At 42.1% G+C, this 26,707-nt stretch overlaps 2 protein-coding genes and 1 pseudogene across 2 annotated transcripts in view; 1 reads left to right on the top strand and 2 right to left on the bottom strand.

Annotated features, from left to right (window-relative positions):
- LOC132227515 (general transcription factor IIF subunit 2-like) overlaps window positions 1-22,403 on the top strand; it is a 77,700-nt gene extending 55,297 nt beyond the window's left edge. The window contains exon 3 of the transcript XR_009451198.1: window positions 22,325-22,403. The gene's annotated coding sequence lies outside the window, so the exon portion shown is untranslated. The remainder of the gene's footprint in view (window positions 1-22,324) is intronic.
- CCDC184 (coiled-coil domain containing 184) lies at window positions 2,464-4,742 on the bottom strand. Its single transcript, XM_059682699.1, has one exon. The coding sequence runs from the start codon at window positions 4,289-4,291 to the stop codon at window positions 3,707-3,709; it is 585 nt and encodes a 194-aa protein (XP_059538682.1). The 5' UTR covers window positions 4,292-4,742; the 3' UTR covers window positions 2,464-3,706.
- LOC132226525 (ERO1-like protein alpha) lies at window positions 18,303-21,745 on the bottom strand (annotated as a pseudogene).
- Window positions 22,404-26,707: the final 4,304 nt, after the last annotated feature.

Here is a 26,707-nt window from a genome sequence, read left to right as displayed (position 1 = left end):
ACAAAGCTATGGAGGGGACCATTCCCTCACTTCTATGTATCAGCAGTGCTCTGGCAGAGTGAAAGTATTAGAAGATCCTTAGCACATTCTAATGGGTGCCAATATAACTTGAATTTGTTTAGTAGGCTGTGAGTAATCAGATTCATGTGAACATTTCAATTCAGTGGAAACACTCTGGAGGCCACAGGAGGGAAGTGTGTATTGCCAGTTCAATACAGCACCAGTTCAGACAGAATCATTTCTTCTTTGGTATTTTTTGAGTAAAAAAAAAAAGTTTCATTACCCTTTAGCTCAGTGATTCATAGTTTTTTAACTTAATTCTTCTCTTTAAGAACTAAGTTTAAATAATAGATCTTCTCTCTAGAGAGTTTTCATACTTACATGAGTTTTGCATTCAATTTCAAGGGGCTATGATCCCCTGAAGTTCAGTAGTGACCCCATCCATGTGTCCCAGGCTAGGAATCGCACCTGAAACTCACTAATTAGGACCATTCAAAGGAGAAATGCAAGAGGTGAGCGGGGAATAGGGAGGTAGGGGGAGGTGGGAGACCAACCTGTGCTGGATCCCTATTAGATGCTGGTGCAGGTGACCGAAGAAAGTGAAGACTTGCTTTTCCTGGGGAGATTTTTGTCTGTCTGGACTTGGAAGGAATAGATGGAGAACTTCTAAGAGGCCCTGAGCTAAGGAACTAATAACCTATTTATGACAGTGGGCATAGGAAGGGGAACCAAAACAGAGTCAAGGGTTACAGGGCTCAACCTGAATTTTGTGCAGAGATTGATTCTATGCTGCCTTGAGATTCATGTTAGACTCTGAAGAATCCAAGTTACGGGGAACAAGAAAGGCACAAAAATGGAGCTGTGGCAGGGGGTGTCTGGGAGCATCAACATCTTCCTCTCAAGGAGAGGGTCTAAAAGGCCATCTTTTTGGTGTCATTACTGTATTATTCACTGGACTCTGAGAAGGGTCACTAACCAAAAGGTATTCACTGGACTCTGAGAAGGGTCACTGACCTGAGCTGCAATTTCTTGTTCCAACTGAGAAGATAAAATGTGACTAACAGTATCTCCTTTCCAGGACTGTTAGACTTCCGAAGAGCAATTAGCAGCATGGTTCCAATCTAGGGTTCTTGACGTCTTGGTTTTGCCAAGTGCTAGCAGTGTGACCGTGAGCAAGTCTTGGAGTATGTTTCTGGAACTGTTAAGTGAAAATAATAGTAGTGCCTACTTCATATAGTGGTTGGGAGATAAAATTGGGCAGTGTCTAGCAGACGTCTAGTAAGGGCTTAATAAAGGATAGCTATCATTGTTGTTAATGATACTAAATACTGGAATGTTAATAGGATCCCATTTCCAGCCTCTTCCCAGGGATACTTCCCCACTAATATACTTTAGCTGCCCTCCTTAAAGGCTCCAGCCCACACTCCCCAAACACTGTACAACTCGGGGCTTCCTCTGGGCATCCTATGTGTACAGAACTAGCCCTGAAGACCTTTTCGGCCCATAACTGTATGACATTTGTGACAAAAAGGTCCATGTCAGAATCTTACTATCCCCTTTACTTGATGATCCTGAAGGATAAGAGTTCTTTAGATAAGAAAAGATTATATAAACAGAAAACTTCTAGAACCTTCCCTAGGTAGTTTTGTTTTCCCAGAGGAGTCAGTCATCACAACCCGCTCCCCATTCAAAGAGAACTACATATAAGAAAACTAACATTTGCACAGAATTCCCAGGAGCCTTAGTCATTTTCCTTCCCCCAAACTTTTTGTCCTAAGTCTCAGGCAATCATTCAGTGTCGGAACTGACATTCAATCCCAGATCTGTGACTCCGGTGCTTTTTCTGCCTCTCCACAGCAACCAGCAGCAAGAACACACACACACACACACACACACACACACACACACACACACACACACACACACACAGCTCATCCTTCTAAATTTTGTTTGGGACAGCCTTGGGAAATCCCCATTGCCCAGGGAGCTGACTAGAGCTCATGTCAGTCTGCGCTCCCTGGGGTAAGGCATTCCCCACTAGAGGCCTGAGGCAGTTATTGCAGTTTCCTTTGTGATGTGTCACTCTGCTCACAGAGATCCCCAGCAATCCCTCCCAAACAATTCCCCTCCCCAACCCTCCCATGAAACAGGCATCATGCCATTCGAGGACTCAGGGGCTAGGCGCTTCACTGAAAAGAGGTCTCTTGCACATCTGGAGTTCTGGCTACTAAAAATCCTTGTTGGTTAGGGAGTCTTAACACGTACCCTTATCCTTTCCCAATCCAGTTGGAGGTCAACGTCCAGGATGGAAGGGAGAGCAGGTAGAGTGGGCTATGCCTGCCCTGACGAGGGCAGGTATGGTCAACTCCTTGGAATTAGAAGCAAGGAGAGAGGAGGGAAGGCATGGTCCCTGCAGTTCCCACTAAGCCCAACCCTGACATCCCCTTGGTACCAGTCAGCAAGGAGGGGGATGACGCCTCTTTATTAAGCTTAACACCAAGAAAAGCATTGAGAACGAATACACAGAAGAGGAGGAAGGGCACACAAAGTCACCACTGGAGGAGATGGGAGGGAGGCACATCAGTTAAGAACCTCAGGACAGCCACATGCTCCATGCCCTGGTTGTGGGGGGAAAGGGGGAAGGAGAGGGGAAAGCGCCATGACAGCCTGGGGCTCATAGAAGGGTCTGAAGCCCCCTGAACCTAACACCAGAGCCACAAGCCCTGCCCCTCAGGGCTCACATACTACTACACAAGTGGACACACATAACACACACAAGACATAATGGAGGCAAGACCGAGAGGCAGAGGGCAGGGACATATTGACAGGAAAAGGAACTGAAGTTAAGCGGGTGCAGCCAGGAGAGAGACAGTTTTTGGCTGTGGCCCCCAAAAGTCCCTCAAATGTCCCCTAAATCTGAGCTGTTGCTGAGCACCCCCAAGTCTCTGCCTGTGAACCGGCTCTTTGTTCTCTAAGTCCCAGCCAGTGGAAAAAGCAATTCCAGATGTAGTCAGCGACAAAGCAGGATCCGCTCTGCATGCAAAATCCTAGAGAGGTTGAGCTACTTTGTCTTCATGCACATTCATAGCCAGCTCCTCCCAGCCCAGGGGCCCTGGGAACCCCATTCTCCTAGATTTCCAGGGCTGCAGTTCCCTCCTCAAGCTTCCTTTACCAATCAGCAGCCGCAAAGATCTCTGAGGGGAGAGGCTTCTGCAGAGCGCTGAATATCTTGGATTTCAGCAGAAGGGGAAATTTTCTGTTGCCAGAACAGAATACCCCAATCTTTAATTTCTAGGTAAATCGCTGGAGACGATTTGCCATAGTCCTGGATAAGTCCTTTTTCAGAATAGAAAAAGCAGAGTTTTATTTACACAATTCAGGGGTTCTCCTGTTGGCTGGGGTGGGGGCGGAAGGACAGGGGAGGGGATGGATGGGAGTCCAGAAATGAGCGCATCCTCTCCCGGAACCTCACCTTTCTGCAGTTTGCTACGTCTCTCGCTTGGTTAGGCAGAAAGAATTCTCGATGCTCCCAAAGTCCTTCACCCTATAAATCCTTCCTCAAGGAGTCTCTCTCTCTCTCTCTCTGCCTGATCCACAGAGCAGCGGTCGGAGTGAAGCGTGCTGCACCGCGCTTGTTCAGTCCACTCGCGTCATGCACTCGGAAACCCAACGCCAGCTCGGGAAAGCGGTGCCCCTGGGAGTCCCCTCACAGGGAGGCCTCGCCCTCCAGCTGCAGCAGGGTAATATCGGGGAGATCCAGGGACTCCACAAGTGGCCCGTCCCCCCCAAGGAGACCAGCGCAGGGACTGTCGGCGCGCTCAAAGGGACTCGTGGGTGTGGAGGAGCGGGGCATTTCCTTTTCTTCATCGTCGTCCTCCTCGTCCTCGGGGTCGCGATCCAGCAAACCGCTGTCCTCCATCCCAGGCGGAGGGGTCTCGGGCTCTTGGGGGGCGCCCGGGAAGCTCCCGTGGCCGCCGACCACGCCCAGGCCGCCCTGGCGGGGCGCAGTGGTCATGATCTGGCACATGGAGACGATGGCCCGCTGGTTGGCGCACACGTCGTCCGAGAGCACCTGGATGTGCGAGGCCTGCTCGTCCAGGGCCCCCCGCATGGCCCGCACGTCCTCAAACAGGGCCTGCAGCTGGGCCTTCAGGTGCTCCATGAGTTCCTTCATGCCGCCGTTGTACTCGCCGGAGATCACGTCCCCCACGGCCGGCACGGCGGACACCTCCAGAGGCGCCGGCAGGTCGCCGCCGTCCTTGGTCATGATCTCCAGCAGACCGTCCTCCATGGGGTGGCAGAGGCGGTGGTGGCCGCTCTGGGGCAGGTCCAGCCCGGCCTCCCGAGTGGGGCGGAGGGAGGGGAGAGGTCCCCGGAGGGGCGGGGAGGAGCCGAGGTGAGAGGAGGCTTCCGAGAGGGGCGGGGAGCCGACGTGGGAAGGTGAATCCCGGCGGAGGGCGCGGCAGGATCCGGGAAGAGCCGGCGGGACGGGGACCGGACCGGGCGGCGTCCGTCCCGCTCACCCCGGGGCGAAAGCGCCTGCCCCGCCTCGCCTCTACGGCTGCGCCCGCGTCCGCGCGCCCTCTGGGCGCCAAGATCAGCAAGTGCTCGCTGAGTCCCTGGGTCACAGAAGCGTTTGCGAAGGGGCCGGGGCGAGGCCGAGACCCGCGGCGGGTCGGGTTCGGGACTCCCCTCAGCGATTAACCGCGAGTGTGGCTGGAGCGACAGGGGCGGGTCTCCCGGCCGCGGATGCTCCCGTTTCCAAGGCGACGCATGGCACGTCAATGACGTGTGTCTCCAAGGCAAGCAGGAAGTGGAGGAGAAAGGGGCGCGCGGCTGGGAAGCTGCAGTGGGCTCTGGTGTCTGAGCGAGCGGGTGGGGCGGGAGGGGAGAGGGCGCTGCAGTGGCCTCCGCTGAGGCTGGAAAGAGCGCGTGGCTGCAGTATTTATTAGGAAAGCAGGAGAGCCGTGCACTGCATACACCCGGGTCCGGAGAGGGGGGTCCCTCCCCGCGTTGGGGTGCTAGATACTGAGCGCGACTGCCTTGGTAGGCTTTTAACTTGCTCGGAATCCTTTCTCAGAGGATGGCGCTAGAGCGAGCCCAGTCTTGCTTCTCTGTCCTCCAGCGGTTGGGAGGAAAGCAGAGAGGGTAGAAAAGGGGACATGAAAAGGTCCAGATTGGAGCTGGAGCGCGGGGGCGCGCTGGAGCCGAACCGCCCAGCCTTGGAGGTGCAGAAGCGGGGAGGGCACCCTGGGGGAGGGCACCCTGGAGGTTTCCGCCTCTGGGGTTTCTGCAGTAAATCAGCCCTCTCGCTGTAGATAGCACAGGAACAGAGAAAGGATGGGATTCCCTCCCGAATGAGACCTGAACACTCCTACCCAGGGTACTGGGGATGTTTCCTGGATGGTGAGACAAAGTACTTGAGTTTTGAGAATGAAAGCTCAGTTAATTTGGTCTCTTCCGGACCCTCTATCGCCATCACGGAATCCCCAGCACCTAAAATAGTGCCTGGCACGTAGCGAGTGAATGCTAAATACAGTTGTTGAATGAATAACAAGAACTACTATGCCCCCTTCCTTCACCCACACATAGCGGATTTAGGAGACCTGAATTCAATTTTGTTCCTGCCACTAAATTCAGAGACCTTGAATAAACTATTTTCCTGGTTTGTTAGGGGATTGGACTGGATAATTTTTAATATTATCTCTGCTCTGAATAACTCTGCATCCGCTAACAGGTGAAAAGGAGAACTGTTGACAGTGTGTAGAAGGTGGATGTGTGTGTTGGGGGGCGGAGGGGGGAGACTGTGTGTGAAGATAATTCCCCCTGGGCAGACCGGGTACCCAGGAAAAGGTACCTTTGTGACAACTCCTTTTCCTACTGAGGGGTGGAGCGGGAGGGATGAGGGAGGAAAACAAATCTGAATTTAACATATTTACAGATGACTTTAGATTGAAAAGCAAACAGCACTTGGGCAGCAGCACACTTACAAATTAGTAGATTAGAGAAGCCAAGTGATCAGAAACCAAAGTGAAGTTCACAAGAAGAAACAACTCTGGGGAGGAGAAACAAATTGTATCACTCCCAGGCAAGGAGGAGCTGGTGTGAGCATTTTGTATGCCAGTGGTTCAAGGATAGCAAGTGTGTTACCTTGGTTTCCCTGGTTGCATATTCTAGTGATGAGAAGACTGGCACGACTTGCAGGGTTTTCACCTGGGTCTGTTACTTCACATCTCTTGACCAGCACTTGACATGGATGATTTCATCTTGCCAGCTTCCTCACCCTTCAGGTGAGTCCCTGCCTTCGATCTACTAGGAGTGACCCTGTCCCCAGGATAGGGCCTACCATCTTAGCCTTAACCTTACATTAACCATGGCTAGATTATGCCATCATACAAGGCCCTTTGCCACTATTGTTGAGGGTACCATGTATGTCAAGGCTTTCAGGATAAGATAACATCATGCTGTCCAGAGGCACTAGCATGAAGCCCACTGGGAGTATAAGGGGTATGAGCCTCGAGAGAGGAAAAATTATTGGAGAAGCACGAAAGAACATGGGAAATAAGTGCAGAGATCAAGGCGTGTGGCTGATCCAGTCGAGCTCCAGGTCAGACATTTGAGAGCCAAGGGTAGGTGGGAACTGGGGGAGTGGACTAGTAGCAGGACTTGAAAATATGAGGAGACAATTGGTGCATCGGATTCACAACCAGATTATTTTAGAAATTCTAGGTGAAAGTGGGACAAGGGAGAATAGGAGAAGGGTTTAGTCTCAGAAAAATAAGGGGGATAGATGCAGAGAGTGAAGCAGAACCCCATTAAGCTTGCTGGGTTACAAGGCCAAGCCCGCTAGATACCAATGCCCTAAGGTTTATTGAGTGGGTCCACTCCCACGCAAAAGGGGGCTGAATGGGCACTCTGGCCATGTCATTAGAGTATTTACGCATACAAAGTATGCTATATAGCAAGGAAAAAAAACCAACCTCTGCACACTCCTCTTCTGCTGTTTTTTCCTATCCTTTGGGAATCACCTTGCATTTCTAGTTCTTATTCCAGTCTCATGGGCCAAGCAGAAGAGACTCCATGCTGCATAGACATAGGTCTCCATCAGGTACACCTAGTTCCAAATATCACGTTCTCACGAAAATTAAGAGTCTTAGTAATCTCTACCATTTCCCTCTACCTGTTGTCTACCTTACCCCCAGTCTCGATTTTATATAATTTGTGTGATTTTTGCACTATAAATCCAGCAATCATGATGAAGATGCTGGCTTAACTCATTTAGATATATAATGCTGCATCTTAGGCCTCAATCCCAGACAATACTCCCCAGATTCAACTTTTATGAAGCCAAGTTGCCTTGGGGCCCAGTTCAGCATGATATCACATTCAAAAGAAACACAGGTAATAGCCAAAAAGAATTAAAAAGCAATTTAGATGTTTATTATAGTCTCTGGGAAAGTCCTACAGGGGTTTACATTCCTGGCACAGAGGCCAACATCTTAAACTTCTCTGTTCATCTCACATGTTACGGTGTAGCAGTTTGCCATTCTGTTTCTTTTCCCCCAAACACCCCCAAGCTTTCTCTCAAGCCTGGCCCTTGTTTTTCACTCCCCCCCTCCCTTCACTTCTTGGATGTATTTTTTCTCTTCTGCAGGAAGAAACTCCTTGTCCTTGTTATAGTTCCTTTGATTCTGTCCCTATTCCCCTGATCTGCACAGCTATCAATCACAGAGGGCCCTTCCTAGAGGGTAAGAAATACTGAGAGGCTAAGAATACTCATTGTTGTGGGTTTTGTCTGTTGCATATTAGACTAACTTTTCTCAGTATGAGAGGGTGATTTGCCTCTCATGTAGGTATGCCCATCTTTTTTGCTCATCTCCTTCACACTTATAAAGAGACGTGGTCCTGATAGTTTGCAAGGACCCTGCACCCTTATGAGCCTCTGACTGGAGAGACTGTCCACAGTCTCGAGAGACTCTAGTGTCTCAGAGACTTGCTCAGGAGTTGAGCCACATACACACCCCTCACTTAAGGCTGGAACTGGTCTTTCAGTTGCTTGCTCTGTGCCCTCAAACTACTTTTAGGAGTCCTCAAAGACACTTCCCACCCTCATTTCTTTCTCTTCCATGTTAACTTTACTCAGAACAAGAATTCCAGGGAACCTTCCACCCTCTCATGCCGTCTTATTTTCCACTGAAAATAATGTCATTCCAATTAACCTGTTCTGCTGATGTTCGCCCTGTCTTCCCTGTCCGCATCGCCCACTGCAATAGCTTCTCGTGTCAACACTTGCAGAGGCTCTTTCTCCTTTCAGTGCATGTTTGGTCATTTATCCTGTGCCATTCTGACTAGCTCCAGTCTAAGTGTCGTTGGGTAATTGGCCACATACATAGGCATCCAGATTCTGGTGCAGGGCCTCTTGCATACTCCATCCTCTTCATATATTTTTTGCCCCCAGAAAGTTGCCAGCATCCTCATCAGACATTAATAATGCTATACCAGTCCAGCCAGCATGGCTCAGTGGTTGAGCATTGACCTATGAACCAGGAGATCACGGTTCAAGTCCCAGTCAGGGCACATGCCCAGGTTGTGGACTTAAACCCCAGTGGGGAGCATGCAGGAGGCAGCCGATCAATGATTCTCTCTCGTCATTGATGTTTCTATCTCTCCCTTCCTTTCTGAAATCCTATCTAATAAAAGAGAAAAATGGTAATTGGCGTACGACGATACCCTTTTCATTGGCTAATCAGGGCTATATGCAAATTAACTGCCAACTATGATTGGCAGTTAACTGCCAACTAAGATTGGCAGTTAACTGCCAACAAGATGGTGGTTAATTTGCATATGTAGGCACAATGCAGGGAGGTGAAAGGGAAAGCAGGAAGAAGCCCCCTGCCACTGACAGTGATCGGAAACCCAGGGGGGAGCTAAGAGCTGGGGGGCAGGGCAAAGGCGGCCCTGGGGCCGCCTTTGCCCTGCCCCCCAGCCATGATCGGAGAATCAGGTGCCTTTGCCGCCCTGGCCAGTGATAGCAGGAAGTAGGGGTGGAGCCAGCGATGGGAGCTGGACATGGTCGAAGCTGGCAGTCCCAGGAGCTAGGGGTCCCTTGCCTGGGCCTAAAGCGGAGCCCATGATCGCGGGGCCGCTGCAGCTGTGAGTCCCCGCTGCCCGGGCCAGACGCCTAGGCCAGAGGCCTCAGGCCTGGTCAAGGGGCCGATCCGGTGATTGGTGATCGGAGGGTGATGAGGGTCAACTCCTCTGGCCAAGGCATCAGGCCTGGGCGGGGGGCTGAGCCGGGGATTGGGGGGATATGATGGTCCCCTTGCCCAGGCCTGAAGCCTGGGTCAGAGGCGTCAGGCTTGGGCGGGGGGTGGAGCAAGCGATCAGAGGGAGATGGGGGTCCCCTGCCCAGGTATGATTCCTGGGCCAGAGGCCTCAGGCCTGGGCGGGGGCCAGAGCCAGTGATCAGGGGGAGATGGGGGTCCCCTGTCCAAGCCTGACACCTCTGGCGGAGGCGTCAGGCCTGGGCAAGGGGCCGATCCTGCGATTGGAGGGTGATGGGGGTCAACGCCTGAGGGCTCCCAGTATGTGAGAGGGGGCAGGCTGGGCTGAGGGACACTCCCCTCCCCACACACACCCAGTGCACGAATTTCGTGCACCGGGCCCCTAGTCAATAATAATATATTTAAAAATAATCATAATAATGCTACACTGTCTGAGAACACTCATAATTTCTGGTACCATGGGGAAATTTTGCTTGATAAATTGCCTCTCCCAGAGTATCAGTTCAATTTAGAGAAAATTATGTCTAGGTATCTGGGCAGGATATGGACTATAGTGTCTGCCACAGACTTCCCTTCCATTTAGGAATTTTTAGAAATTTAGCATTCCTCAATACTGACTTGTTAGCTAGCTTCTGGGCCACTTCTCACCTGTCCTATCTTGAAGAAGTCTGGTAGTATTTTAAAGTAGAAATTCACACAACACTTTGTAGATCTCACTCTTACTAATACATCTATGTATGCTCTCTCCATACCTCTCAGAGGCCCTAAAAATACATCAAAAGTGGTTTCTACCACGTCCCTTCTGCTATGAGGTGCTGTCCCCAAAATGTATATCTACATCTTCTAAGTGCTGCCGTGTAGTAAGGAAAAGGCCCTTTTCTCAACTTTTCCACCCAGACTCTGAATCCCATGTTCCAAGAAGTCTTGCATGAAAACTGCTCTGTTTCCTGTGGGTCAGGCACCTATTCACAGTTTATAGGCACAATGCCTGCTTTGTTTGTTCATTGTCTTTCACTTTCCTACCTAAAGGCACAAGGATCCTCTGCACTCCAGAACTCTCTAGTCTCTTTACTTTGCTTTATTCTTTTCCACAACAATTATCAGTGTCTGTTATGGCATATTTTTACTTGTTTGTTTATTGTCTTTTATCTCCAACTAGGCCAGTGACGGCGAACCTATGACATGCGTGTCAGAGGTGACACGCGAACTCATTTTTTTGGTTGATTTTTCTTTGTTAAATGGCATTTAAATATATAAAATTAATATCAAAAATATAAATCTTTGTTTTACTATGGTTGCAAATATCAAAAAATTTCTATATGTGACATGGCACCAGAGTTAAGTTAGGGTTTTACAAAATGCTGACACGCCGAGCTCAAAAGGTTCGCCATCACTGAACTAGGGTATAAGATCCATTAGAGCAGTGGTTTGGCTTTGTTCACTGCCGTATCTCAGCACGTACAATAGTCCCAGGCACAATGGCTCAATGCATATTTGTTGAATGGATGGATGAATGAAGCCTGAGTCCATACCTAGAAAAAGAAACATTTTCTATAAGGACATGTAGTCTGCAGAGCTCCAACTCTTCCTTATCTTAACAGTTTTGTTTTTTGGTTTTTTTTTTTCAATCATCTACTTTGGTGATCTATGGCTTATGCTCACACAATTAAATGGCCCCTTCGGTGGCTTTTTATTTCAATAAAGGAATGCTTACTAGAAAACACATGAAAGTCTCCACCTCTTACAAAATAGAAAGTAAAAACTCAAGGTCAGAGGACTGCATGCTCTCCCCTACCCTCAATGTTGTTTGAAATGGGATGATGCCAAGCCTGTATCCCCATCCTGTATGTCAGGGAGAAGAACTCCTGACTTATACTCTTATTCTATGAATCAGAAGTAGAAAGAGTCCTGAGTGATTGTGTGTTTTTCAAAACAAGATTATCATAATTTCTGATGCCTACAGTTTCCTCTCTCATCCCTTATCTCTTCCCTATTTAATAAGCAAACTTCATGTTATCTCATGCCTAGAGGATTTTAATGGTTTCCCTTTCAACCTTTCCTCTGCCCCCTCCCTTCTCTCTCCTCCTGTGCATCCATCTCCTCATAGCAGTCAGAAGAATCTACCTAAAATTCAGATTTGAGTCTTAAAAAAAAAAATATATATATATATATATATATATATATATATATATATATATATATATATATAATTGATTTCAGAGAGGAAGGGAGAGAGAGAGAGAGAGAGAGAGAGAGAGAGAGAGAGAGAGAGAGAGAGAGAGAGAAAGAGAAACGTCAATGATAAGAGAGTCATTGATCAGCTGCAGGAGGGATCGAGACTGCAACCTGGGCTTGTACCCTGACTGGAATCGAACCATGCCCTCCTGGTTCATAGGTCGATCGATTCTCAACCACTGAGCCATGCCGGTGGGCAGATTTGAGTGTTTTTACAACCCAGCTTAAAATGTCCCAAAGGTTTCCCAGTGCCTCCAGCCTCATTTTTTTCACCCCTTTCTGCCTCACTATTTACCCTCTAAGATTCATAAATCTATTTGTAATTCCTATACCCCCAGCACACTTTCATGCCTCCATACCTTTATTCATACTGTTCTCCTTAAAATGCTTCTTACCTTGGACCTTTATTAATTGTGAAATATGGTACAAATATATACAAGTAAATAAACATGCATGTACACCTGAAGTCCCCCCATTCCTATACCAAAATCAAAATCTTCTCCCTCCTATGGGTAAATTATCTTGATAATAATTTATTAATTTTAAATAGTTTATCAAGCACATGTTTATAAATCCCTAAACAATATAGTATAATTTTGTCTGGTTTTGAACATTATATAGATAGCATCACTGCATTTATTCTTTCAAACTTTATATGAATGGACACAGAATTTATCGTTTTGTGTTTTGCTTCTTTTTCACATTATATTCATAAAATTCATCAATGTTGTTTGGGTAACTGTGCTTGTTTATTTTCGTTATTCTACTGTATTTCATTGTATGAATATACTGCCATGTATTTATATGCATTCTACTGTTGATGGGTATTTCAGCTGTTTTCAAATTTAGGTTACTACTAGCAATACTGCCATGAATATTCTTGTACATGTCTTGTGGTGCAGAAGTTTTTCCAAAGTTTTTTTATTTTTTTTTATTTTTTATTTTTTTTATTTTATTTTATTTTTTTTTTAAATTAAATCTTTATTGTTCAGATTATTACATTTGTTCCTTTTTTTCCCCCCCCATAACTCCCCTCCTCCCAGTTCCCGCCCCACCCTCCGCCCTCACTCCCCACCCACTGTCCTCATCCATAGGTGCACGATTTTTGTCCAGTCTCTTCCCACATCTCCCACACCCCTTTCCCCCCCAAGAATAGTCAGTCCATTCCCTTTTTATGTCCCTGATTCTATTATAATCAACAGTTTATTCTGTTCATCAGATTATTTATTCACTTGATTCTTAGATTCACTTGTTGATAGATGCATATTTGTTGTTCATAATTTGTATCTTTACCTTTTTCTTCCTCTTCCTCTTCTTAAAGGATACCTTTCAGCATTTCATATAATCCTGGTTTGGTGGTGATGAACTCCTTTAGCTTTTCCTTATCTGTGAAGCTCTTTATCTGACCTTCAATTCTGAATGATAGCTTTGCTGGATAAAGTAATCTTGGTTGTAGGTTCTTGGTATTCATCACTTTGAATATTTCTTGCCACTCCCTTCTGGCCTGCAAAGTTTCTGTTGAGAAATCAGCTGACAGTCGTATGGGTATTCCCTTGTAGGTAACTGAGTTTCTTTCTCTTGCTGTTTTTAAGATTCTCTCTTTATCTTTTGCTCTTGGCATTTTAATTATGATGTGTCTTGGTGTGGTCCTCTTTGGATTCCTTTTGTTTGGGGTTCTCCGCGCTTCTTGGACCTGTAAGTCCATTTCTTTCACCAGGTGGGGGAAGTTTTCTGTCATTATTTCTTCAAATAGGTTTTCAATATCTTGCTCTCTCTCATCTTCTGGCACCCCTATAATTCTGATGTTGGTACGCTTGAAGCTGTCCCAGAGGCTCCTTACACTATCCTCGCATTTTTGGATTCTTTTTTCATTTTGCTTTTCCGGTTGGATGTTTTTTGCTTCCTCGCATTTCAAATCATTGACTTGATTCTTGCGCTCCTCTGGTCTGCTGTCGGGCGTCTGTATAATATTCATTATTTCAGTCCGTGTGTGCTTAATTTCTAGTTGGTTCCCCAATATAAGATCGAGGGTCTTATTAGTTTTCGTGTAGATCTCATTAAGTTTATCGGCAGCTTCTAAACAGTTCTTGAGAGACCTTAAAAGTGTGGTTCTGAACTCTATTTCTTCCATTGACAATTTTGTCCTGTTTCTTTGTCTCCGCATTTTGTTATGCTTCCTTGGTGCACCCCCTAGTGGTCTTTGTTCGCAGTCTTATAGATAAATCTTGATTGCTGTAGCTAATTCCAGGGAGGGTTTGACCTCCAGGCCAAGTGGCTATGAGATTCAGCTGTGTCGGTGGTGAGAGAACTTCTGTCCTCTAGGGAGGTGCTAATCTAGCCTTTGCCTGAGGCTATCCGGCAAATGCCTCTGTGCAGGGCTTGGGCAGGGCGGGTCGAACAGGATCAACAGCGTGGGCCGGAGAGAGCAGTTATGGCGGCTCTCAGTCCTGTCCCAAGGGGCTCTGCCTCTCTGAGTCCCAGCACCCGCTGCAAAGCTCGGAGAGAAAGCTGCACTCGCTCTGACCGAAGCCAGACAGTCCCGCTTCTCCTGCCTGAGTCTGGGTCCCCAAAGGCTCGCCCGGATCTGGAGCTCAGAGTCTGCGACTCCCTCCCGATTGAAAACAACAACCGCGCCCTCCGCCGCCAGCCCGCTCCGCGCACTCCGCACCTCAGAATTTGACTTCAGCACTGCGCCTCCTCTGAGTGTCCGTATGCGTTTCTCTTTCCTCCTAGTTGTAGGACTTCCACTCAGCCAGCGCCCCTGTGGTTCTGGGTGATGTCCCTTCCGTTTTTTGGTTTCACTTTTGAAGTAGTTGTTCAAAGCAGCAAACTCCGGCGTTAACCTATGCCGCCATCTTGGTTCTCTTTCCAAAGTTTATATAGTGTATGGATGGACTTGCTGAATCATAGGGTATGATTCCCCTCAGCTCTACTCAAGAATATCAAATTGTTATCAAAAGTGGTTATAATAATTTACACTTCACCAACAGGATAAACATTCTCATTACTTCACATTTTCTCCAACACTTAGTATTGTCAGACGTTTAATTATTAATTTATCTCTGACATAATCCCAAGTGCCTAGAACAGTGCCAGCTCATAATAAGAATGCATTAAATATTTGTTAAATAAATAAATACTTATTAATTTCCAAGCATGGGAGTTTTCTAACTTGTTATATAACTTGTTTTAAATTGTTATATCATTTTGGTCTTTTTGTTATTGGTCAATAGTTTAAATTCAGTAGTTGAATAACACTTCCTAGTCAATATCAACCTTTAGAAAGTTATTAAAACTTGCCCAATAGATAAGTTTTTGTTGATGTTTTTAACACCCTACCTAATAAAAAGGTAATATGCAAATTAACCATCACTCTGTCACAAAGATGGCGGCGCCCGTAGCCACAAGATAGCGGCGCCCAGTCCTCTCAGCCCCGCTGGAGTCCCCCAGTCCTGGGGGGGGTGGCCGCTGAGAGCAGGCAGCATGAGTGGCCTGGCGGAATGCTTGCTTCGTTGCTGCAGCGATGAGGCAAGCGTCCCACCCTGGCCGCGGAGAGCCTCTGGGCAGCGGGTTTGGAGTGGCCAGGCCCCACAGAGAGCAGAGAACCACGAGGAGTGGGCCTAAGCCATCAGGGCTCCTGGATTGTCGAGGGCTCCCCGAGGGCTCCCAGATTGGAGAGGGTGCAGGTTGGGCTGAAGGACCCAACCCCCGTGCACGAATTTCATGCAACAGGCCTCTAGTATATGATATGCATCATGAAAAAACATTGTTTTGCATTTGTTGAATGCAAGGTTTAGATATTTCCATTAGTACATTTAAAACAAATTTATAAACTATTTATAAAAATCTTCTGTATCCTAAGTGATTTTGTTTACTTATATTACAAATTACTTAGAAGGGGTTATTGTAATCCTCCACTATGTTTGTGAATTTGTCTTTGTAGTTATGATAATCTTTGCTGTATGTATCCTGGTGCTATACCGAATTTAACATTTTTCAGTATTGGGTGGTTTTCTTGTTCAGTAATAATGTTTTGCCTTATAGTTCATTTTTACTAATATTATTATAATTGCTTTCCTTTGGATGGGGTGTATAATATGTCTTTTTCCTGTCCATGTTCACTCTCAGCTTCCTTAAGTTTTAAGTGTATTTCTGGTAGATAACATGCAGTCAGATTTCGTTTTGTTTTGCCTTTTATCCATTGTGAGCCTTTGTCTTTTATTTAGAGCATTTAGTCTAGTTATATTTAATAGTAAACATTTAATATTTGGGTTTAAACTATGTTTGTGAATTTATCTATTTTTTATTTCTATTAACTTTTGCTTCTTATATTTTGAAACTCTTCTATTTGTCTTTAATGATTTAAATTGTTATATCATTTTGATGAATTGACTGCTTGATCATTATGAAATGGCCTTTCTTTATTCCTGGAATGTTCAATGTTCTAATAGATATTAATGAAGCATTTCAGATATTTTTGGATTAATATCTGCATGATATATTTTTTCATTTTGTCATATCTGTGCCTTTATATTTAAGGTAGGTTTCCTATAGAACATCTCTACCCTTTAATTGAGATGTTTAGACCATTTACATTTTTTATAATTATTGATAAGATTGGATTTCAATCTATATTCTTGCTATTTGTTTCCTACTTGTCTCATCTGTTGTTTTTTATTTCTATTCCAATATTTAGACTAATTGAATTTTTAAATGATTTCTCTTTAACTCTTCTCTTCTTTTCTCTTGCGTTGTTTTATTGTTATTAGTTTAGAGCAGTGCTTTCCAATCGAATTTTTCTGTGAAGATGGAATTGTTCTATACTTTCACTGTCAATATGTGTAACCACTAACCACATATGTTTATTAATACCGAAATATAGCTAGTATAACTATAAAACTGAATTTTTAATTTTGTCTAATTTTAATTTTAATAGCCACATGTGGCATATAGCGACTTTATTGGACAATGCAGCTCAAGAGTTTAACAAGATACACCCTTAACTTATCACAGTCTATCTTCAAATAGAGTAAGAACTTTACAGCAACATACTTTCATTTCCTCCCTTATGTCCTTTGTATTTTTGTTGTTATACATATTACTTCTACATATACTAAAACCTCAAGTGCACTTTTATTATTTTTACTTTAGTCATTTATATTTTCAAGAGATTAAAATCTGAGAAATCCCTGACTGGATAGCTCAGTAGCTCAGTTGGTTAGAGCATTGTCCAGATACACCAAGTTTGTGGATTTGATTCCCACCAGGGAACATACAAGAGTCAACCAATGAATGCATAAGTAAGTGGAACAACAAATCAGTCTCTCTCTCTCTCTCTCTCTCTCTCTCTCTCTCTATCTCTCTCTCTCTCTCTCTCTCCCCTTTCCCCACCTAAAATCAGTAAATTTTTAAAAAGTTTAAAAATTTTAAAATTTAAATGTGAGAAAAATATTTTTAATATTTTACCTACATACTTATTACCTTTCACACTCTCTCTTCCTTTTGATTCAAATTTTCATCAATTATTTTTTTCTTCTACCTGAAGAACTTCCTTTAACATTTTATGTTTTGTTTGTTTAAAATAGTATTTATTTCACCTTTATTTTTGAAAGATATTTTTGCTGGGTAAAAATTTCTGGGTTGACCTTGGCTTCTGCCTTGCATAGCTTTTTAAAGAAACCTGCTGGCATTGTTTTCTTTGTCCCTCTCTATCTGTTAAGGGCCAGATAGTAAATCTTTTATGCTTTGCAAACAATATAGTCTTTGCTACAACTACTCAATTCTGAGATCATAGCACAGATGCAGCCATAGCAAATACATAAATAAATGTAGGGGTTACGTTCCAACTAAATTTTATTTACAGATACAAGAGGTGGGCTATAATTGACCCATGGGCCATAGTTTGCCAATTCCTGCTCTATCTGTAATATGTCTTTTTTTCACCTGGCTGCTTTTAGAATTTTTTTCTTTATCCTTGGTTTAAGTCATTTGATTATGATGTGCCTTGGCATGTTTTTCTTTAAATTTATTCTGCCTGGATTTCATGGAACTTTCAAATTTTTGAAATGTTTTAGCCTTTATTTCTTTGTAAAAAATATTTTTATTGATTTCAGAGGGGCAGAGAAAGGGAGAGAGAGATAGAAACATCAATAATAAGAGAGAATCACTGATCAGCTGCTCCATGGGGATCGAGCCCCCAGTGGGGATGCAGCCCAAAACCTGGGTATATGCCCTGACTGGGAATGGAACTGTGACCTCCTGGTTCATAGGTTGCTGCTCAATCACTGAGCCATGCCAGCCTGGCTAGCCATTATTTCTTTAAATATTATTTTTAGCCCCAGCTCATTTGAATCTTCAGTTACATGTATGTTAAATTGCTTGATATGTCTCACAGATCACTTTACTCTGACTCAGTCTTTTTCTCTCAATACTTCATTTTGAATAGTTTTGACTTTTATGTCTTCAAGCTCTCTAATCTTTTTTATAGTCTTTAATTTGCTATATTTTTCCCATGAAAAATTTTAATCTCATTTATTTTAGCATTTGATAATCTTAATTTTATTCTATATTAAACTGTAAAATTTGTGTCACATTATTGAAGTAATACTTTGATTCACAATAATAATATATATTTTTAAATTAAACTCAATTACAGAATAAACTGTTTACTTAAGCAATATAATTCTCCTCTAATAAAAGTAGCTTTATATATAAAGCTTGACTTTAAACTTCCATTGCTATTCCACTCTTTGGCCTCTGTTTCCAGAAATAGGCACATTTCAACTAATTTCTGTAATGAATATTTTGCAGCAAGTTCCTGAAGTTTTCCAATTCTTTTATACTTTGAAATTGTTCCAAATGCATTAAACAATGATACTACTTCTTGTCTAGTAAGATGGTATTCATACGTGGGCCCACTTTCTGCATATTTGCTGTCAATTTCTTTGAAAACAAGACCTTCAAAGCAGTGCCCAAACCCGGAGTCGGAATATTTCCCCACAGTTGACATTTAAGCTAACCAACACAATCCATAATTTTAGAAAGATTTCCATGAGTACATTCTAAAGTCTGCCTGTAATTATCTTGCTCCTTTTTCTACCCCAAGCAAAAAATGAATTTCATAAAAGTACAAAAGAAATTATTTGACTTTTTGAAATATTTCCAAGAATAACTTTGTTTTCTAAATATTTAAACTTCATTTCCAGTGAGTAGTTGAAAATCTGTGTGTCCAGAGAATGGTAGTACTTTAGATAACGGCCTAATTCTTTTAAGTACAGAAAATATAAGTTCTCTTGGATTTTTCCCTTCAGCCTAAATTCCATCAAATGATATATAACCTTGTGTATATATCATTTCAAGTTTGTGCATTAAGGTGAAATTCTGTAATGTGTGTCCCCATTTCTTTTCCAAACAGGTGTCTTGTGAAGGCTATTTTGCACTGTAATGCACATTAATGCTTCCATGTAGTCCAGATATAAGTCTGGAGAATGCCCTTTTTGTTTTTACACAGAGACCTACTAGCCATCAGTGAAAAATGGTCTCTTCACATTTCCTTTGATCAAAAGCCCAAATATTTCAAGGTCTATTCATTGTGACTTGAAACAATTTTCTTATTATATCCCCTATCTTCCAAGCATCTGGTCTCTTATACTAGTAACTGTGTAATGCTTAGAATTAAGAATAATTCACATATTCAGTATCAGGGTTTACAGAAGTTTTCTGAGGAATCATCATGCTTGGCCCACTGAAGAACAATCTTCTGTGTTTCTCCACTCAGAGATTCATCCATAGCTCCAAGTTATTTAGCTTATTCATATTCTTCAGTGAGATTATTACTTTCTTCAGAATACCTTTAGCTTAGAATTAATTTATATATTTCTGATGTACATTGAACTTATTTGCTTTATCTTATAACATACATAAAACACTTTCACAATACCAGTATTAGTACCTAACAATAAAACTACACAATGAAGTTAGTTCTTTGCAGCTTGTTTTTTCTTAGAATATAACCCACTAAAGAAGACAAAGTCCTATGTTTGAAAGTCATTTGAAATAATTCTTTTTTTGGTTATGTTACCAATCTTATATATACTTGGGTTTATTTTATTTGTTTTCAATTTTAAAGGTTCAGTATAAATCTATGGTGGTGGTTATACAAATTGTATATAACTATATACTCTTTTTGGTTTAATCAACTTTCTGAATATGTAAAACAATTACATGATTCTAAAGTCTAACTTAAATTAAAGGGTGTTCTCAGAGTCTTCTTTCCATTCCTATCTCCTGATTCTAATTCCCTCTCCCCACCTCTTATAATAACAATTTTTATTAGTTTCTGGATTATCCTTCAGTGTTTCATTTTTTACAAAAGTAGCTATCACTTACACTGTTCTGCACCTCACTTCACATAATATACTGTGACAATTATTCTACAGCAACACATAGAAATAGTTTATTTGACTATTCAACTCCCCACTATTGGTGGTATTTAGAATATCTCTAGTCTTTTGCCATAAAATAATGCCACAATGAATAACCTTGTGTATATATCATTTCAAGTTTGTGCAAATGTACTTTTAGTATAGATTCCTAGAGAATGTGATTGCTGTTGGTTAAACAGTGAATGCATCTATTTATAGTTTTGCTAGATAGTACCAAATTCCCCTCCTTGATGGCTATACCATTCTATACTGCCACCAGCAGCATATCTGAGTCTCTTTCCCCAGAGTTTTGGCAACAAACTGCTCTTAAACTTTTAGATTTTTGACAACACAGTAAGAAATGCTCTCAATGTAATGAAATTTTCTTTCTTTTTTTTTTTTATAAATGAGTTGAATCTGTTTTATTGTTTTAAGGGCCACTTTAAAAAGCAATCTGTTCATTTCTTGTGCTAATTTTTCTACTGGATTTCTGTCTTTTTATTTTTAGAAGCTCTTTATATGTTAAGAAGATTAACTCTTTCCTGTGCTATAGTTGCAAATATTTGTCCAGTGACTTTCTCTTTGGTCTTACTTATGGTATTGGGGCCATGCAATTTTAAAAAATTATGTAATATAATTTATCAGTCTTTCATTGATTCTAGATTTTGAGTCACGAAAATGCTTTTCCACTGCCCCCATAGGTCTATTATACAGAAATCTACCAATGTTTTCTTCTATAGTTTTGTAGGGTTTCCATTTTTGTTATGTTTAGTTAACTGATCCATGTGGAGTTCATCTTGGCATGCAATATAAGTTATGGATCCAATTTTACCTTTTTCCAAATGATACCCAGTGGTTTCAACAGCATTTATTTTAAAGTACATCTTTATCATATATTAAGTTTCTTTATGTATTGGATTGATACATAGACTTTTAACATTAGAATGTCTGTTTATTCATGTACCAATTAAGACAGTGTAGGTCTTAATTGTGAAAGTTTTATAGTATTTTAGATGTCTGATAAGACCAATCCCTCCTCATTGCTCTTCTTTTTTAGTGTTTTCCTGGAAGTTCTTCTTTATTTTTTCCATAAAAATCTATTTGTCTACATAGAGATAATGCAAAGGAGCCTTATGATGATGGAAATTTTCTGTTTTTTGATTTAATTATATGGTGGTGGTTATACAAATCTACACATATGACAAAATTGTATATAACTATATATACACACACAAGTGAGTGCATATATTACTGATGAAACCTGAATAAGCCTTATGAATTATACCAATGACAATTTCCTAATATTGATATTATACATAGTTATACAAGATGTCACCATAGGGGGAAATTGGGCAAAGATTATAACTTCCTGTGAGTCCATAATTTTATTTAAATTATGGACTCACAAGACAGAGAGAAACATCAAATGTAAGAGAAACACATCGATTGGTTGCCTCCTGCATATGTCTGACCAGGGCCCAGGCTGGAGAGGAGCCTGCAACCAAGGTATGTGCCCTTGACTGGAATTGAACCTGGGACTCGTCAGTCCGCAGGCCAATGCTCTATCCACTGAGCCAAACTGGCTAGAGCTAGGTTTTTACATATTTCTTATTAATTGTATTCCTAGAAGTTTTATAATTATGGTTTCTATTACAAATGGGATGTTGATGTTCTCTTCTATGCTAATCTTCTAACTGGTTCTTCCTTGTACCTATGAAGCCTTCTGTAAATTGCTTTTATATCCTGCTACCTTACTGAATCATCTTTTTCTTTGCAGTAGTTTTTCCATTGACTTGCTTTCATTTTCTAGACACACCATCATGTTATCTACAATTCTCATGCATTAATTGTTTTCTCAGTAGCAATACTGTGACAAATAACTTCCAACACCATGTTAGATGTGATAGTAATAGGGACATTCTTTTGTTTCCAGCATTAGCAGGAATCCCTCCAGGGTTTTCCCATGAAAAGAGTAAGATGCTGATAAGCAAGATGCTTTATGATGCTAAGGAAATGCTCTTCTATTCTTTTTTTGAAAGTTATTTTATTAGGAATACACCTTGAACTTTCTCAAATGTTTTTCCAGCACTATGGAGATAATTGCAATATTTTGAAAAAATATATAATTATTGCCCTAGCCAGTTTGGCTCAGTGGATAGAGTGTCAGCCTGCAGACTGAAGGGTCCTGGGTTCGACTCCAGTCAAGGGCACCTACCTCGATTGCAGGCTTCTCCCCAGCCTGGGCTCGTGCAGGAGGCAACCAATCAATGTGTTTCTTTCACATCGACGTTTCTCTCTGTCTTTCCCTCTCTCTTCCGCTCTCTCTAAAAGATCAATGGAAAAATATCCTCGGATGAGGATTTAAAAAATAATGATAGCCAGAACCGGTTTGGTTCAGTGGATAGAGCGTCGGCCTGCAGACTCAAGGGTCCCGGGTTCGATTCCGGTCAAGGGCATGTACCTTGGTTGAAGGCACATCCCCAGTCGGGAGTGTGCAGGAGGCGGCTGATCGGTGTTTCTCTCTCATCGATGTTTCTAACTTTCTATCCCTCTTCCTTCCTCTCTGTAGAAAATCAATAAAACATATTTTTAAAAAAAGAAAAATAATGATAAATAAAAATATATAAAATTATTAAATATATTCATGTATTTACTAACATTGAACCATCTTTGCATTTCTGAAACAATTTCCACTTGGTCATGATATATCATGCTGTTTGATTCCATTTGCTAATATTTTATTTAGGATTTTTGCACTGATGTTAAATGAATGAGGTTGGCATATAGTTCTCTTTTGTACACTCTCAAATTTTAGTTTCAATGTTATATTTACTTTATTAAAGAATTTTTGAAGTCAGTTTCCTGTGCTTTGGAATAGAATTAGGATTATAGGTCTTTAAAGAATCCTATATGAGACTAACTTGGATACTTTTAAGGAGATTAAAAATGAATCTAGTCAGTATTTTTATTGTTTTCAACAGAATGGCTTCTTTTTCCTGGGGGGGAGGGAGGGGTCCGGAGAGAAACCCTCTCTACTTTTGTTACCATGTTTACTCCCTATAATCCTTAGACTTTGTTCAGTTATCATCTCCTCTAAAAGTTCTTCTCTGAACCCCCCCAGGTTGTGCAAAGGTATATCTTTTCTGGGCTCCTTCTGGACATTGTTCATTCTTGCATAGATGCATTATATTGAAGTAATCTACTAATGGCAACAAGAGTTATCCGAGGATAACTCTGTTATCCAAAAGATTTGGGCTGACAAGAATCCTGTATTACCTCCACGTTTTAACTTCCAGTGTCTATATAGTCCTTGCCATATAGTAGTAACCTCAATAAATATTTAATTAACTGATCTTTGATCAGCTCTCTCCTCCCCTGTCCCCTCCGCCATATTTCTTCTCCAGTTCCCCTCTTTGTAATGGCTTCTCAGTTCATCCAGGAGCTCACAGCAAATATCTAGGAATCATCCTCGGCAATCTGTACACCTTCATTTTCATTTTGTAATAAATCACCAAGTTTTAATAATTCTTACCTTACAATATTTCAAATTCATCCGTATCTCTCCCTTTTTATAGCCACTAACCTAGTACAAGCTCCCATTATTTCTTGCCTAGATCACCAAACTTCTGTTTTTCCCATTTTAATCCTTGATCTTCCCCTTCTATTATCCATTCTTATCATAAAATCAAAGTGATCTTTTAAAACACAACTATGGTTATAAAACCCACCAATAGCTTCCTATTCTTTATGGATAAAGTTTAGAATCCTTAACATGTCCCCCAAGACCCTGCCTGATCTGGAGCATCCAGCCTCAACGTGTATCACTCCTCTTTATTCTGGCTTCTTTCTCTTCTTCCAACTTCTTAAGCTCTTTTCCTCTTGGAGTCTTTGAATATTCTTTTTTATTTGCTAGAAAGCCTACTCCCTGCACCTCCTCCACACTTTGATCTGGTTATATCTATTCATTTTTGAGGTCTGTGCTCAGAAAGTTTTCAGTGACCTCCTAGTATGATTGTGGTACTCTACTGAATGGCCATATTGCCCTCCAAACGTTTCCTTATTACTATTGTGATCTTTTAGACAGTCAGGTGATTTTTTATCTAATGTTTACTTCCCACACTAAACTTACAATTTCCCTGGAGACAAGGACTATGTTGATCTTATTTTCAGCTGGATATTCAGCATCTATCATAAGAAACAAGTATTTGTTGAATAAATGGATGGATGGATGGATGAACAAAGAACTAATTACTATTGAACTCTGAGCAAGAAGCCTGAAGGAACAAATGCTCTATTTCCCCTTCAGGGGGAGACATACTCCTACTAGAAATAGCACAGGACTCAGGCCCTTGAAATATTTTTTTGTCTTAATTTAAAAATTTTTAAGAACTTGGGATGTAGTATCTTCCCCATGTTTTGAGTGTTTTTTTAATTTAATTTTTTCCATCTCCATTTATCCCCTCTATGCCCTCTTCTGCCTCCACTCACCCCCTCCACCCCTTGTAATCACTGTACTGTTGTCCATGTCCTTACGTTCTTTTTTTCTTTTTTGCTCAATTCCTCCATACCTCCCGGCCCTCCCCATCCACAGTTGTCTGCCTGCTCTCTATCTCTGAGTCTGTCTCTATTTTGTCAAGCCCTTGAAATTGATTCATAGAATTCATTCATTTCCTTGCTAGTACGATTCTCCAGATCAGTCTGGACCATCCACTGGTACCAGGCCAGTGGCATTTCCTCTGTTAATTTTTCTCCCTTGAACAATCTTAAATCTCTCTGGCTAGAGTTTCTCTATTGCAGTCTTGACTTGCTAGGAAATGTAGCTATAACTGCTCACATTCTTGGAAAAATAGTATCATGAATATGTAATTTAAATACTATCATTAACATTGTTATTTGTATTTTTACTGTAATTTCCCCCCCAAATTCCTTAGATAGCCTTTCTCTATGAAGTCTCAAAATCTTTCAAAATTATTCGAATAGTGAAATATATGAGTGAACTATAGAGCTAAATAATAATAAAACATTGATGAAAAGCTAATTTAAAAACATAATACAGTGATTCAGAAATTTCCCTGAGCCTTGGGGAAAGTTAAAGGGAAGAAGAAAGAGTGGAGTTTGAATATTGAGAGCATGTCTGCCTCTCAGCAGTTTTCTGAAAGAAGTCCTTGTTTAATCCTGATGACACGTCTTGGGAGACTACCCCTGCTGCACATTAATACTGTTCTTTTCTCGGCTGAATTACTTTCTCTAGGACAAGGTTTAAGTGTATAAAAAATTTCGAGAGGCTGACATTATATTTCTCTGAACTTTTTTTTTTCTTTTCTTTTGCTCTATTTCCAAAGCTCGCTTTCAGTTTTCCTTTTATATGTGTTTTGGAGTTCTTTCTCAGGACCAGTACCTAGAGGCATTCCACTACTCCTGTCTTTGAGAGGGCAGTTCACTTTAGTTAAATTCAGTTTGCATTTATCCAATACCTACTGAGTTTGGGACCGTGCAATGGCAGGGAGGTAAGTGCAGGAAATCTAATTCCTATCTTAAGGTGCTTAAGGTGTAACTGGGAAGACCAGACATTTGGTAACCTCCTTAAGCAGATTTATATATAAAAGCCCAGCAACCGGAACGGAGGAATGGCCAGAACAACCAGAAACCAGTGGCTATGATGTGCACTGCAGCAGCCAACCGGCCTGATCTGGTTCCCGATCGGCCCCCAACACCCTGATCGGGGGTGGGGCCGGTCAGCCAACCACCCATGGCCCCTCCCCCTCCCGCTGGCCTGGCCTGATGGGCCCCCATCAGGGCCGGCTGGCCAGACCCCACCCATGCACAAATTTGTCCACCGGGCCTCTAGTATAAAATAATACAAAGATGACATAGATAAGATCCAACATATATATAATTTACAAAACCACTCTCCACAAATGCAATCTAAGTTTTGTGAAATTAACCCTTGGGGTATGTGTTGTTGATCTCATCCTGATGTATAGATTAGTAAACAGAAACTTAGATAATGTAACTTGCTTAGACAGGTAAAGTAACTAGAGCTACTATCAGAAATGGAAGCCTGGTCTTGATGGTGTTCACATAATACTACATTGTTCCTAAAATAAGGATTATGCTATAAACAATAACCCTAAAAAGTAAAGAAATTCAAAGTAAAGAGGATACACTATTATAGTAATAAAGGAAAGCTTATTTTTCTCAACTGGTCTGGCACTTAGATCTTATTTTTCACCTTACTTTGTTAATTTTGATTCATTCCCCTCTCTCTACTTTGCCCTAGGATATCTCAAACTTCCTTTTGGTTCTTTTCTTTTTCTTCGATGATGGGAGAAATGCTTATTTGGGACAGCTGAGGGGATAGGAATTATTTCTTACTTTCTTTAGGAAAGCTGTCAGGAAAAACTTTGCCATCAGCATTAGTCAAGTGGCCCCTGAAGAGGGGTGAAGCCTTTTTAGACAGCAGAATAATTAATGGGCTCTGGCGAGAACCCAAAAAAACTGTTATGAAAGGCTTCTTGTAACCACTTAGCAAGGTTGCAAGGCAGAATTCCTCTCCTCCAGCACGCTGTCACTCTAGAGGATTGCACTCAAAATCAGGAAAGGATTTGGAGCCAGCAGGTGAAGAATGGAGTTTTTCACTCCAAAAGGCCTGTCGCCAATAGGTAGCCACAATGCTCAAAGAGCAAGACACCCAGATCTGTAACCTGGGACAGCTCAAATGCTCTACTCACGGAGATTGGATACTAACACAAGTGAACAGTGATA

This window comes from Myotis daubentonii, chromosome 2 (assembly GCF_963259705.1).
Source record: "Myotis daubentonii chromosome 2, mMyoDau2.1, whole genome shotgun sequence".
In the NCBI taxonomy this organism is placed as follows: domain Eukaryota; kingdom Metazoa; phylum Chordata; class Mammalia; order Chiroptera; family Vespertilionidae; genus Myotis; species Myotis daubentonii.
This window is presented reverse-complemented; position numbering and strand designations above follow the sequence as displayed.

Excerpts from the sequence above, each read along its gene's own strand:
- CCDC184 (XM_059682699.1), bottom strand. The coding sequence starts at position 4,291 with ATGGAGGACGGTCTGCTGGAGATCATGACCAAGGACGGCGGCGACCTG.